General features: G+C 43.3%; 1 protein-coding gene across 1 annotated transcript; it reads right to left on the bottom strand.

The window, feature by feature from the left end:
• Window positions 1–639: 639 nt before the first annotated feature.
• Window positions 640–10439, bottom strand: NEMP2 (nuclear envelope integral membrane protein 2). The gene is made up of 8 exons (XM_009479022.2): window positions 10335–10439; window positions 8473–8701; window positions 8229–8301; window positions 7135–7228; window positions 6325–6439; window positions 5449–5674; window positions 3019–3195; window positions 640–865 (listed from the first exon to the last, which is right to left on the bottom strand). The coding sequence occupies exons 1-8, from the start codon at window positions 10422–10424 to the stop codon at window positions 640–642; spliced, it is 1230 nt and encodes a 409-aa protein (XP_009477297.2). The 5' UTR covers window positions 10425–10439.
• Between the last annotated feature and the right edge of the window lie 4477 nt (window positions 10440–14916).

The following is a 14916-nucleotide window of genomic DNA, read 5'->3' as shown; positions in this document are numbered from 1 at the left end:
GGGTGAAAAGTCAGGCAGGTTTCTGAAGACTAAGAGGAACTTAAAACAAATGTGGAGAGGCAAAATGAAGCTAAAAGACAGCAAGCCTAGCCAGAAGAGCAAACAAACCTCGTTCAACTGTGTTAACTCTCTATTGATCTTTAGCACTGAAAAGTCTCAAAAACAATAAAAATAGTTTACCAGCACACTAACAGTGTTACTAAAGTTGTTGACATGTAGGGTACTTAGTAAAAGTAGAGTATTAGTAATGGCTTCTTCTCCCTCTAGTGCTCAGCACAGACGACTTGACAGTGAAAAGGGCCAAAACAGATTCTCTGTTCTCTAGAGGTAGTATCCTTGGAAAAACAAGGCATCCTGGTGGGACAGGCTGCTGCCAGTACTTGCTTTGGAAATAAGCAATGTTTACTTCCCCAGTTAAAGTACCGACAGCACGAGAGTCCTCTTCACTTGAACAGCCCCCCTCCTTCTGTTGCTCTGATCAGGCAACATCAGTAATACAGGAAACAGTTTTTTCAAAAACCCTTGTTCGTCCACCAGCACCCACAAGAAATCACCAAGTGTGAGTTCTCGGTCTGTATCCTTCCTTTCTAGGACGAATGTGTTTTCCCTCTCCCCTTTTTTTGGGTTATCTCCCAAAGCTCAGAGCAACTCAGTAGCATATGGAAATGAAATTTGTTCATGCATTTCATCTTCATCCTCCTCATCTTCTTCATGGATGGAATTGGCTGGATCATCTTGCTGAGATTCTGCCCTTGTCTCGAAGAGCTGCTCTTCCAGGAAGAAGCTCCCAATGCCGTATTCCTGATCATGTGCCTTTGTTTCTGCAGGTGAGACATGGGGAGATCCCAGAATAAAACCTGCAAACCTGCCAGATTTTTAAAGGGAGAATTGATCAGCTGAGAAATGAAAAAAATACTGTAAAGACAGGAGATGCTGCCAATTAAGCAGAGATGTTGTAAGGACATGCCCACAGGCAGGGCAGATGAGGGGAAGTTGCAGCATGAGCTAGGGAGTCCTGAACAACAGAGAGTAAATCGCAACCCTTAAGATCCGTTTTCCTGCCTTATCTTCTTTTCAGTCTTTTCTATATAAGTAACTTGTGCTTCTGGAGGCCATCTGCAAGGTCTTGTGACTAAGCAAGAAGATCTAACTTCATTTTTCACATCTTGTCAGTACTCGTGGGGTAATCCAGAGTAAGCATTTGTACAGTTGGATAGATGGTACTTTAGCCTCTAAAAAAAATTGAAACTGTAGCATATTTGAGACAAAGGCTCTAAGAATTCAGGTACATTGACATTGCTAATGAAAGGAAAAATGGTGAGAACTTTGTATTCCTACATTGCTGTGCTATCACCTTGCTTCTGGTGCTGCATGCACGCTCTGGGCAAGCTGAGCTAAAGTCTTGCCAAAGAATTCCTGGGTTGGGTGAACTTGGAGCCGCAGACTGGGAATTTTGCAGCTGCTCCACGTAAATGCCACGCTGGAGGTCTGGCAGAACAAAGCATGAACTTAGCACTGTCCCTGCATTTCAATTCACCACAAATCTGAGTTGCAGTGGACCACTACACTGAAGAGATAGAATGGAGCTGGAGGTTTCTGGCAAATGTGTGGAAACAGACGGCAGTTCCGACACCTGGGTAAGTGTCGACAGCATCAGAGAAATGTAAGAAAAAGGAAATGCAGCTACATTCTGGAGTTCTGGTAAACTGATCAATAATTTACATTTTAGACTTAACATTTCTGTGAGATGAATGTTGTCACCTCGCTCTTCTTGGAAGCACTGTGAGTCTAAATGGGGAACAGAGTTGGACTGGCTGTGTTTTACACGTTTGCCTTGTGTTGAACTATCTTGTGATGCTTAATGGAAGCTTGAAGGGGTACTCAAATCAGACTTCTGTTGGTTCTCCTTTTTATTTTTGTATTTTTATAGTGAACAATTTGTAAGAACTGTATTAACTAAGCGATGGCTAGAAAATACATGTGTCTCAATTGTTTGTTTTGTGCATTTGGCAGTATTTTGTTTTGCAATACTGCAGTGAGTTTTCACTTCTTGTATCTTTCAGTCATGCTACAGAATGCAATTATCTTAGAAAATAAGATAGTTTAACAGTAAATCTATAAAACCTGGCAGAGAGGCTGGCTGTGTGCCCATCCAAGTAAGATGAAGGTTCTGAAACTAGTTTTAACTTTTTATTGATTAAATTCTAAGCTGACTGGGACTCCTTTGAAATTGTGATACTTGGTTCTGTGGCAAGAGCAAGTCTTTGTGGCTGGATAATATGTGAAACTCTGCTTCTGGTATCTTAACGTTTCGGTTTTGATGGAAATACAGTGCTATGATGATTAATTTTATATTCTGCAACATTTTCTGGCTGCATTTATCTGACCCTTCCCTTCCTAGCCCATATTTGTCTTTTAAGTTTATCGCAAGCTATGTCTGGAGTAGCTCTTCTACCTGTTACACTTCCTAGGTGCAGGCACTGGTTTTCTTCCTCTGTATCCTTAGTCTTAGATAGTGGTTGATACTTCAAGTAATAGGATTTCTTGGCTGTGCAGGCTTGCAGTTGGAGAGCTTAATGCAGGTAATATTTGAGCATGTATCTTCAGCCTGCCCCGATTTTACACAATGCAAAAGCGCACTGCTCTAAAAACTGAAGAAAGGGGCATTTCAAGGCCACCTGAGTCACTGTGTGGGAGCTTGCAGAGGCACTGTAGGAAGCCTGTATATTTTAGGGAAAGACGCCATTACCATGAATTAGCTGTTAACATCTGCAAACTCTCGGCATAATTTATGGTCGGAGAGGAACAAACAGGGTTTAATACCACCAGCAAGTAATGTCCTTGAGAGGTGTGGCTGTGATGTTTAGTGGGATGACTCAAGTAGATAAAGCTACCTGCACATCTGACTGCATGCATGATAAACACACCTGGAACAGTGTCTGAAGTAGCATTTGGGTCTGCTGTGTAACAGCGTCTCTGCAATGCGTCTCCCATTTTAGAGAGACCAGATTTTCTTACCTATGTGGGGACTGGAGTTTAGATACAGCTAACCATGATGGGAAGTCAGGGTTCCTGCAGAATGAGCGTAGCTCCTCCAGAGCTCTCATAGTTTCTGTTTCACCTTGTTCTTGATATTCCTCTTCAGTAAGGCATTTAAACACTAATTTTTTTGATTTAAAGTGGTTCTTCATTTTTCTACAATGAAATGAAAACAATTAGTACTTCTAAAGTCTCTGGCACATAATTATTGTCATCCTTTTTCTCTACTACCTGCTATTAACTTGCATTAATCACTTTTATCCTTTTAAGAGGACAAGCTACACTTGTGCATTAAAATTTTAGGGCAAGATGTCTAATGTTTGCTTGCCTGTTTACCCTAGGTCTTAACCAAAGTTGTAGAATTCCACTGAATGGTATCTAATGAGCTTCAAATGAGCTTTGGATCAGGTCCTTATTGCGTATGCATGGACTAAAATCTCATAGAATTAAATAGATGGCTGCTTGCTCAGCCATTTTTAGGTGCAGTATGCAAAATGTGTCTGTGCAGAGACATAGGCTGAATCAAAACCCAGTCTGCATATGTATCTCCGAAGATAAGCAATGCTCGAAGTCTGTTATGAGTTGTTCATGTTGTTTACTAGATCGCTTCTCTTAAATCTTGCTTTAAATTACAAAACTGAGTAGTCTGAGGCCAAAATGTTTACATTCTGCTGTTTTTTTAGCTGCTGCGTAGCAATGTATAATATAATTAGATATCAATTAGAAAGTGTGCCATGTTCTGTTCCCTTCTGTCGACTGCTTTCAATTTAAATGTTGTGATGAGTTAAGATAAGCAAGGGCTGGATGCCCATAAAACTTTCAGCTCTGTATAAAAACACCTGCTCCAACCAGCAGTATTCTCTTTCTTCCTTATTTCCCTGAAAAGCAAGAATGAACTGTAGCCCTTATTCAGGTCAAACAGTAAAGGTCTTGCTGGCTCAGTGGGATCAGTACTGATCTTAACAAATAATGCAAGATTCTTAGTTGTTTTGATATATCTGCTGCTCTGAACTGTGTATCTAACATCATGGCCTCACAGTTTGGTGCTACTGCTTAGTGTTCTGAAACAGAAAACAACCCCCTTATTCTCCTAAGAGAAATTGTAGAGCTATTATTTCAGTGCTTTTTGGCTTTATAGAAGCATCAGTTCATGAAAAACAAAAAGAGGTCCATATGGAGAATGAACTACAGTGTTTCAGGGCAAAACAGGTATGTTCTGACTTCTGTGAACTCGTAGCCAAATCTTACTGATTTCACAGTGAGCTGAACCTGCTTACATCAGGTAAGTATTGATCCTATGTGTTGCTTTTGAAACAGTTGGTGCTTCTCAACTGTAGGCAAAAATCAGTCTTCAACAAATGATAAATTCTACCTAAAATAAAACAGCTTCAACTCAGTCCACACTTCAACATCTAAAAAGAGCACAAGAGCAAAGCAGTATGTTCTTCAAAACTAAACAATGTGTAAAAGACTAAAAAAGGTATTATTTGGTTTTTATTCTTTTGGTTATGCCAGTTCAAGCCTTTGCCTCTTCCTGGTTCTCTGCAGTTCAGCAGAAGTCCACAGCTATGGAACAGCCTGCGCTAAAGTCTCTTAATCTGGATGCCATCACTGAAGGTAAAAAACAGATGTAAATTGGCAGGACTTCTTAGAATCTTCGAGTGTTGTATTTGTGATAAAACATGCTTCAAATTCAAGGTTGAGCAAACACGTTGTTCCCATATTGCTAATGAAAATACTTAGCAAACTAACATCTATATATTGCAAGCAGTTCTGATGCCAAATGCCACAATATATGTGGGGCTCTGTGAATATGGGGGAGCGTCTCCCCAGTGGTAAAGATTGTTTCCACGAATTAAAGGTAGACATGTACATCTAGGATAATAACCTTGGAAAACTAAAACGAGTGGAAACCACTATTTTTGTGGACACAGGTTTTTAGTCTCTGAACTCTACACTAACCTGCAAGGACTGTCACTTTTTAACATCTGTTCTTAGGTGATAGTACACTGTTTTATCCCATAAGATTCAGTACAAGTTACCTGCAGACTCTCTCACTACATGTGAAACCAAGGCAGTATTGCTGCAGTCTAATCAACCAAACAGAAATGTTGTGGTTACCATATGCTGCAGACTAGAAGGTGCTACATTTGTACTTAAGAGCACAGTCTCGCATTTCTCTGTTCTCCACAGAACAAAACTTGTGCTTAAAACTGCCAAATGGAAAATAATTAAATTCCTCTGTCTCAGGGATTTAAACCTTTTCTATCGTAGCTTTACATTTGGTACAGATATGAACTAATATTAGAAATTCATAAATCATTATTCAAGTGTAAGGGTTTTTTCATTATCAGCCTCCAGTATTTCCTGATGATACAGAGACTTGGACATTCACAAATACGTACAAACCTGCCTATGTGACAAGCAGCACCAAGGGGGTAACCCACGCCTTTTGAGCAGAGACTGACTGCTATTACTGCATACGCAACTTGAGGTACGGTGACACCACAGTAAATCAAGACAAAGGCTGTTAATTGTAGCGTCCACGTGAACAAGGTTATGCTCAGTTCAGTGGTAAGCGGTCCATGCTGATAGCAAGTGGCAAAGCTGGTAATTCCAACAGCCAGAAAATACCCTGTAGAAACAGAAAAGAAGGACATGGAGAAAAAGATGCAAACTACCCATATAAACTTCACTAGTTTGGTTCACAAAGCTCGCCATTGCTGTGAAGTATAGCCTCCTGTTTCTTCTGTTGTCTTATAGATACCTGCATTATGTTATACGTGCTTTATATTTCAAAAGGGTGCAAAGACTTCACAAGGTGATCTATGAACAGCCTTTAGCTAATGCTATGAGCTGCACATGAATTCCCTCCATGCCAGAATGCTGAAGCAGGTGCCAGATCAATAGATTTGTCAGCCCCTGCAGCCACATCCAGTTAGCAACTTAAGCATCCAGCTCCCAGATCAAGCAAAATACAAAACAGCGTAGCTGCCCTTACAGGGGAAGTATGTAGAGGCAAATCAGCGAACAAATAATAACAGGCAAAATCTGCTCCTCAAGCTGCTACTGGCCCACTATATCAAACTCCTTATTTAATGATACAACGTAAGTAAATGCTCATTTGAGTTGATTAGGAACCTTTGGAATATTCCAATGTCTGTGGCTTAGGAGAAAAAAGTACTCCATAAATGAATCACTTGATTTTGTTTTTTATGGGCAGCTATTCCTCTAACCACTAAATTAAACCAAAATCTGCAGCACATTTTTTGGTAATTTTCTTACCCAACAAGTAGTTTCTGTGTTCGGACCACAACCACTGCATATTCTCTTTGAAGCAGTAAATAAAATAGAGAGAGGACATCCAGCAGCCACTCATTAAGATCCAGAAGGTACTGTGCTGGATTTAAAAAAAAAAAAACCAAAAAAACCACACTTCAAAAAAGAATCAAGTCAGAATTAGGACCATTGTGTGCATGGCAACTCGCAGGCAAAACCAGATGTGATATTCGGCAGACCTACAGAATTTATGATCTGTGTTAAGACTTCCACTGTACAGTGCTCTGCATGCTACAACTAAACAATATCAATTCTAAGTGGAGCAACTGCATCTCTGTATTTGTGTATCTGTCCCAGTGTCATGGTATATGCCTATTGCAGTGTATTTCAGCAAGATTGTGGGAACGCACAGACTTTGTAAAAGTAAAGGAAAAATTCACATCTGCCTTGCAATGAATTGCCTGTGGTGAACGGAAGATGATCTGTCCCAGTTGCCACTAAAACTACATTTTGATTTAAATTGATTCATAGACTCAAAAGTAAGCTTAGCTCCAGTCCAATAAAAATAATTTGTTTCAGAATAAACTCTTCTTGTACACCAACAATCTCCTGTTTACTTTAAACTCAGGAGCAAGCTAACTAGAACTTGATTCTGACCTAATTACATTTACTTGACACAAGCAATCCTGCAGTCATTTCAGTGGAGTTACCTGGCCACAAAAACAGAGCAAGATCAGAATCTGGCTCTGTACTCCTCACTTCCTATATTATGATGTTGATGATTATTATTATTTTGTTTTATAAATGTAGATTTACCCTTGGAATAAACCTTTTAAGTGTCAACAGGACAAAGACTAGCAGAGCAAGAACACCCAGTATTATTCCAGAAAGGTAAAAGAACTTGGCACTCCTGTAAGAAAACAAGAGAGAATACGGTAAGAAGTATAATTTGTAACTGGTTAAAATGCTGACATTTGTAAAGACTGCAGTGATCTTCAGTAAGAACTTAACACAGCTGTAAGTTAGAGTTGTAGCTACATGGTTAACAGGCCCAGTTTAGATATTAAATCCATGTAAGGAAAAATTCCCAACAGGTATTTAAGGTCACTGGAGTTGTTACAGGCTAGGAGATTGTGTTGGGTTTTTTTAAAGCTCACACTGGTTCTGATTTCATTGACCTTCTAGTAATTTCATTTTCTTCTATATATGGTTCTGTACTGCAAGAAAAGTTGGGGTTTTTAAATTTAAAATGTAGAAAACCTTCACAAACCCACAAGGTTTCTTTCTAAGCTTATAGATTTATAAAGTCTGACTTTTTAATTCAGCATTAACTCTATAAAACCTATTGCTGCTCTGCTTGTTTTAGAGGTGCCTCCTGACAATTGATTTGTGAGTCATTTTGCTTTGAAGTCATGGGACACATGTTTTGCTAAAGTATCCTCCCTTACATGCTATGCAAAACGTGCACCAAAAGAACAATGGGGAAAGGTTGGCACAAAGGTGGAGGTAGACAAGGCCCCAGATGGCCTCATCCTAAGCATTTCTCGCTGCAGGAAGGCATAATTTATAACGCATGCAGCATTATTTAGCATTCAGCTAACCTCACTGGTCTACAAAAGGGAGACAGAATTTTTCTGAATCCGCACACTTCCTCGCGGAGGGTTGTCTTGGTGTCACCCAGTGCAGGAAGCTTGGATACAAGAACCCTACCACAGCTAAGTGATTAATAGAGTGCAGCACTCCAAGATATGCCACAATCTGTCCAAACACAAATGGTATGAAGACATTTTAAATATATGTTCAGTTTCCTTAGTTCACTTTCCCAAAGAACTGCCTCTTTAGCTTAGAAAACAGACCAAAGATGCACAGGCTTTGGAAAAGAAGATCAAAAACCAGCAGCTAGTACTCACCTGCTCAGGCTGTTTGCAAAATGGAACAGAAAAATTCCAGCTACAAACAAAAACAAGAGTTTTCCATCTAGCACTAAAAAAGGGGGAAAAAAATAGAAATGGACTTTAGACTAATTCAATCTGAAATGCTGATGATATAAAATATCAACAGAAAAGTCCCAAGCTTCTTACAGAAGAGATGGTACATTCAGTAACACTGGCAATACCAATCTATCTAGTCTAAACAGAAAGCTGTTTTACTTACTTTCTCGTTTCACACTCACAGTGTACGGTTCAGTTTTGAAGGGCTGTATTTTGAAACAAATATCCTCTCCATATTGTTTTATGCTTATGAAAGTTTCTGTAGATGTCTCTGGTTTCCAGAAGATTTGAACAACACATGCAGCAAACTCAAAAACAGTTTCTGAATTACGACAGTTGCTTTTTTCTAAAATAGGCTCAAACCTGAACATTTCTCTGCTGTTAACTTTTACCTAAAAACAAACAACAGAATACAGAGAGAAGTAGCTCAGAATCACTAGGGTTTTTTGTTTTTCTGAACTATATAGCATATAAGCCATACATGTGATAACGGAAGTCAGTATAGGGAGCTCAAGAATAAAACGCTAGTGCAATTCTTAGTTATTTAATATTCCTTATTAATATTATGCAAGTATTAAATTGTTTAGGCTTTACAAGGTGATTCAGAGAACTCAGCGTCAGTGAAGTTCTATGGCGGGGCCTCTGAATCCATCCAAAACATCAGTGGGTTTGGTTTTACCATGGCACTTGCCCCCACACAAATTTCTAACAAAATCCATAATATCTGACTGACCACGGTTTCTTTTGTGGATGTTCATATGCTTCCCCATTCCCCTCCTGAACCTTAAGAAATTGGACTTGCTTTTCTTGTAGTTGATAATGCAATTTCCATGGTAGGGACAGAAGGGGTATAAGGAAAATCAAAGACAACATAACCAGAAATTTAAATATAAGCACATTCCTGTTGGGTATTTGGGTATTTCTTGTTAGTTCTTAGCACCCTCCCCCACCAAACTGGTAAAAGATCTTGTTGATCTTCGGAGATGGGAAGATCTTCCTGAAGATTGTGATTGTGATCTCTTGATCAGGGCCTATTAGACAACAAAAACCCATCTACAAACAACTGATGCAACAGATAATAAACCAGGCTTCTGCTGGGAGAAGAGACAACGCATCAGCAAGCAATTTGTTGGGAGGGGGGTGGGGAGGACGACACGACGACGGGACACACGACCTGAACTTCATGCTTTTAAACATTTACTCCAGGAAAGCTTGTGTGACTGCTGGAGGGTTTCACCACCTGAAGTCTGCTACCATTCACAGAAACATCTGCAGCATGTTCCTGAGGAAAATAGTCCTGGGAACAGACAAAAAGATGTTCCACTTCCTTATACCCGAGAGCAAATTCCTCTCAACAGAGGTGAAGTGAAACTGTGTTCCTTCTCTTGTCCGGAGACATACTTTCCAGGGAAAAAAAGGAACCACACAGATAGTCAGCTTGTTCCTTTAGCTATTATTGCTTCTACTGTTAAGAGATTTTTATATTGTTTCGAGATAATCTCTAAACATGTTCCTTGTAAGATGACCCTCTGTTACGCAGAAAAACAGAAATGCGCTGCTACTGCTGGTTTTTCCATTAGTCACAATCTAACACACCTTTGGTTCCTATACTGTGGCCTGGTATGTCACAGCAAGTGAATCACAGAACAGCACTTTATCCTGAAATTTAGAAGTTTTATAAAGGCGTTTGGTGATAAGCAAAAACATTTGTGGCAGAGGTTAACAGCAGTCCATCAGTAAAAAAGGTGTGCAACAAAACAGTACGGACCACTAAGTTAATGTTTGTGTGGCACCATACTAGAAGCCTGGCTGACATCCTTCTAATAAAGAGAGACCAAACCTCACTGCATCCAAAGTGGAGGATCACAATGCTGCATTTTTATCATGGTCCCACCTATTCACTGTTCAAACTACTAATTACACAGAGATACTGCTTTGATCTTGCTAACTGATCGTACACTTTGCTGGCAAAGGTTCACGTGAAATGTGCTGCGTATCTGAATGATCCCTAAAACGGCCTCTTACCTGAAGAGTCGACCAAATGTACTGTAAGTGAATGGTTCTGTTTTGCACATAGCAGTAACAGTTTTCATTCTGTTTCTGGATGACATCCATTTCCTGCAAAAGGCTACAGTTTCTACCTGGGCAGGGGGCAGAAAAGTTCATTTTAAGCATGTAGCAAATACAAATGTATAATAGAGGAAACTCCATCTCATTGCTGTAAATGCTGAGGGAATCACAAGCAATTTGCAGATAATCAAAAACTATGCTGCAGGGTAGCATGCTCAATATGATTTAGATGAAAATTCCAATTAGACTTCTAATCAAGTCATTTAGGCTCCAGAGTGAACTGCAACACCTTTGGAAAAAAAAAAAAAAATCTAGGGTGGTATTTTTTACAAATGTAATCCATAAAAGCTTGGCTTCATTATCAGTGTTTTGATGGCACTTATTGCCTCACAATTTGAGGGCCTCTGGGCCAAATTCACTGATGGCATGAGTGGGTGTAACTCCACCGGAGTCGATGCTTATACCGGTGGTGAATGCAACTGTGGGAGTCTGAGCAGGTAAACAGGCTTGCATATTAAAATAGTCATTTAGCACATGACATGGCTGTTGGTCGCAGAAATCTTACTCCTCTCCCTTGGAAATGTTTCTAATGTTAAATAACACAACTCTCTAAAACAAATTTTCCTGACATAGTCCAGCCATGACATGTAATAAGGCAACCGCACTGATAGCTTGCTGTAAGTCATTTAATTAGGGATGCTAATTAATCTAACTCTCCTGAAATGTTAGTGACCCGCTACGATCTTCAGAATTAAATTGCACTTTTGAGCAGAAATACACCTAAAAGATTAATGGAGCAAACTTTGAAGAATAACATACATTCTGATCTATATACATGTGTGAAATATACCCTACAGTGCATTACTGCAGTGTTCCAGGAACATAATTAAAGAGAAGAATAAAGGAAATAATTACAGATCTGAGCAGAGAGAATCATCTGGCTCACTGAATAGAAAATGTAGATCTAAGCCAAGCTCAGTAATAACTGCTAAAACACTGTCATATACTCAGAACAGCAAAATGAATATGTGTGAAACAGTCTCAATCTGGACAAGGAGATACTGTTTGCAGGTAAAAACCTGCCCTGTCTCTGTAAGGAAGCTGAACTTAGGCTAGATTATTTTTTAACCAATTTAATTAAGCCAATGAAGAATACCTATGTGGATGTTCTTACCTAAGTTTATTAAGTCATTCCAGAATTAAAAGTGTCCACAGATGATCCTGCTAAACTAAATTGGTTTAAACTTAAAATTTGGACATTTCTATTGTGAAAAATTAACCATCTGATTAATTTTCATCCACGGCAAATCCAGCGGGAGGGAGCACAACCCTTCAGACAAGGGGTGACTGTACCTCTTGACAGGCACTTCCATAAAGGTCATTAGAGGAAGCTGCAAAAGGATTCGTTTGTCCCTGAAAAGTGCTGCCAACCAATGCAGCAAGCAGGTGAGGCTGGGCACTACCCAGGGCTAAGACCGAGATAATGCAGCGATAGGAAGCATCAATACCCTAGCAGGACCAAAATGCAGCTGAGGGTGCCCACCCCTTCCCTGCAGGGTGTGTTAGGATTTTCTGCCACTACAGATAAACCATCCATCCACATTAGAAGTCATGTCCTCTGTATACAATGCTAGAAAGTTATTTTCTTACCCCCCCTTAATTTTAAGGCATTTTCTTGAGAAAAATAAGCTACATAGAGGGAAGCAATCATGTTCCAAAAGGAAGGATGCTCCTGAACAGGTAATTGTGAGATGGAGGAGGATTGTAGCTACGGTGAGGACACACAGAGAGGGCAACTCCCAAGCTGCGAGACTGCAAGCAGTGGGGAGAACCGGCATCTGCTGCAGAATCTGGATGATGCTCAAGACGTGGGAACAGCCAGGCAAGGGGGAAAGCAGTTTCTTGAGCTACGTATCGCTACTACAACTGCGAATAACCTTTAGGGTTTTCACCGCCCTCGTTAATAAAGGATCTGTTCTGCACCCAGTTCTCCTGAACCAAGCTAATGAGAAAGCCGGAGGGAATAAGATAGGCTCAGGTCAGCTTCCCGTGCCAGCGGTACCCGGCCTTCCAAGCTCGGCCACTGAACCGGGAGAGAGGCACCGGCTCCCTGCGCGCTTGCTGCCGCTTCGTCCGTGGGCGCTCTCCCAGGCCAGCCCCCAGCGCCTGTGCCTGCCTGCCCCACAAGCGAATATTCTTGTGCAAACTGAACTGCGAGGGGACAAGCAGGACAAACCAGCAAAGCGCCTCGGGGACACGGCTGGTCCCCGAAGCGACTTTAGCTCTCGGCCGAAGCGGGGAGGGAGGGAGGGAGGGAGGGAGGGAGGCGGCGGCCCCGGCCTCTCCGTAGGGCAGCGCCATTTTGGGCAGAAGCAGGAGGCAGCGGTTCGCGCCGTACCGGGGGCGATGGAGACAGCGGGAGACCGGGGGGGAGGGAGAGCGCGTCCCCCCGCTCCCTGTTCTCAAGGGGACGGGGGGTGAGGTACCCACCCCACCCCCCCCGGCCTGCGGGCGCCCGGGCAGGGGAAAGGGGACCCCCACCCCCGCCACCACCACCAAGACCACCGCCGCTCTCCCAGCCCCGCGCAGGCCCTCGGCGGCGGGAGGGGAAGGCCAGTACCTGCCGACGGCGCCTCCCCGCTGCCCCCGGCCGCCCCGGCCAGCGCCAGGAGGAGCAGGAGCGGCCCCGACCCCTGCCCCGGCGGGGCCCGGGGGCGCTGCCAGCGGCGGGGCGGCCCCGCCGGACCCATGTAGCAGCCGCCGGCTCCGGCCTCGCCCCTAACGGTCGCGGCGAGGGCGGGGCCCGGCTCAGGGAAGGGGCGGCGCGGCCCGGCGCTCCCCCGCCGCCCCCGCAGGGCCCCGCTGGGCTGGCGGCGGGCCGGGGCGGCTCGGGGTGCCCGGCCCTGGGCTGGAGGGTGCGCCTCGGTTTATCCTAAATACTTGTGCGGGGAGCAGGCAGGAGCCCCGGCCTCGGGCAGCGGCCTGTCCGGAGGCAGGCGCGGCCCTTCGGCGCGGCCTGTTACATCCCGCCGCTTGTTTCCCTCACTTGTGCTTTAGGGCTGCAGCGGAGGTTAAGAGTGCGCGCTTGGAAAGAAAAAGAAGAGTCGTATGAATGTGACAGCTCAGCAGAAGCGTTTCTTTGGATTGTGGTCCCAAAAACGTTGACCGGACTGAACCAGTCGGGATACAAACTGGTCACGAAACAAAGGCTCACGTGAGGAGCTCGCGACACTTCCCAAACCTCAACCAAGGCAGCCACCCCAGCTGAGCAGAGGAGGGTTCATATTCGTCTCCTTAGGCCCGCTGTGGCCGATGCCACCTTCCCCAGCCAGCCCGAGGGAAAGGCCAAGCCAGGTCACCAGCGTGCCTGCAGCTGGCGGGGCTTGGCTCAGCCACTGAAGGGCACGCGTGAATCGGAACCTCTGCCCACCCAGAGGAATTCCCTGAACAGGATGTTACTAGGTGCTTCAATGGAGGTGAACATCCGCAGCTTTTCTGTATTTCCCAGGCAGCCACAGCAAGAGCCTGGAGCAGGATGCGCAGTTCCCCTGTCAGCACTGTGAAGACACGAGCTAGGTCCAGCTCAGCCCAGTCCCCACTTGCTCACTGCAGTCATTTTAGATCGCGTGTGAGTCACAGTCAGCAGTCAGGGGTGGAAAGGGCTGGAGCTTTTTTCCTATTCTATGAAAATCATTAAACACAATTTTGCCATGGCATTCTGGCATCACCAACGTCTATTTTTATACCGAGCCCCACATTTGGCCTTTCCAACCTACTTGCTTTGCTACAATGCGTTCCCTTCCTTGTTCTTGAAACTATGCCGTTTCGCTGCGCGAAGATTGCTTCTGGTCTTATTTTTGTTTAGGGCTGGATCCAATTCCCAGGGGTGCCAGGGTGGGCTTTTTTAACACCTGAAGGGGGCTGCCCACTGCCTCGCACCTTGTCTTGGCACTTACATCTGCGGGGAGTGGGTGGTGCGGGGCTGCGACTCTCCTCGCCTCGCCTCCTACAACCGCTCGGTGCTGGCTGGGCTTGCGCGTAACTGTGGATTCTTCCTTGCAAGTACTGAGGAAGTGGAGAATAAGGGCAAAAATAGTTGGGATTTGATAGTGTCTGCAACATCTGACAAACTTCATTCTCCAAAGGAAGCAGTGATTGATTTATATCTTTATTTGTCTTTATGTAATTCGGGTGTTGTCTTTATATAACTTTTCAGGCGCTTTCTCTAGCAAATGTGGTGAAGAAAGAAATACTGGATTTTGTGCTTACCTGCTTCCTTAATAAACCCTTAGAAATACGTTACCTCTCGGTTGCATGTCTAAACAGCAAGGGACAATCACAGCCAAGTTGTTCGAGGAATCCCTTTCACGTTTTCAATTTGCAATGTTTTTTCAGTTATGCTAACCTTCTTGACAGTACTTTTTCTGGGAAAGGAGACACTCCACATTCAGTTCTCACTTGTATTTTCATTCCTAGAGCTCTTTGCACTTCACTGCTAATTAACTTTCAATAACTGTCGTAGGGTTACAGTCAGTCA

Source organism: Pelecanus crispus, chromosome 5, assembly GCF_030463565.1.
Source record: "Pelecanus crispus isolate bPelCri1 chromosome 5, bPelCri1.pri, whole genome shotgun sequence".
In the NCBI taxonomy this organism is placed as follows: domain Eukaryota; kingdom Metazoa; phylum Chordata; class Aves; order Pelecaniformes; family Pelecanidae; genus Pelecanus; species Pelecanus crispus.
This window is presented reverse-complemented; position numbering and strand designations above follow the sequence as displayed.

Bases quoted from the DNA above. Each gene is read 5' to 3' on its own strand.
- NEMP2 (XM_009479022.2), bottom strand. From the start codon at position 10,424: ATGGATGTCATCCAGAAACAGAATGAAAACTGTTACTGCTATGTGCAA. The intron at 8,302-8,472 runs GTAAGTAAAACA...CCCCTTTTTTAG, and splicing joins TGTGAGTGTGAAACGAGAAA to TGCTAGATGGAAAACTCTTG. The intron at 866-3,018 runs GTAAGAAAATCT...AAAATCTGGCAG, and splicing joins AAACTCCAGTCCCCACATAG to GTTTGCAGGTTTTATTCTGG.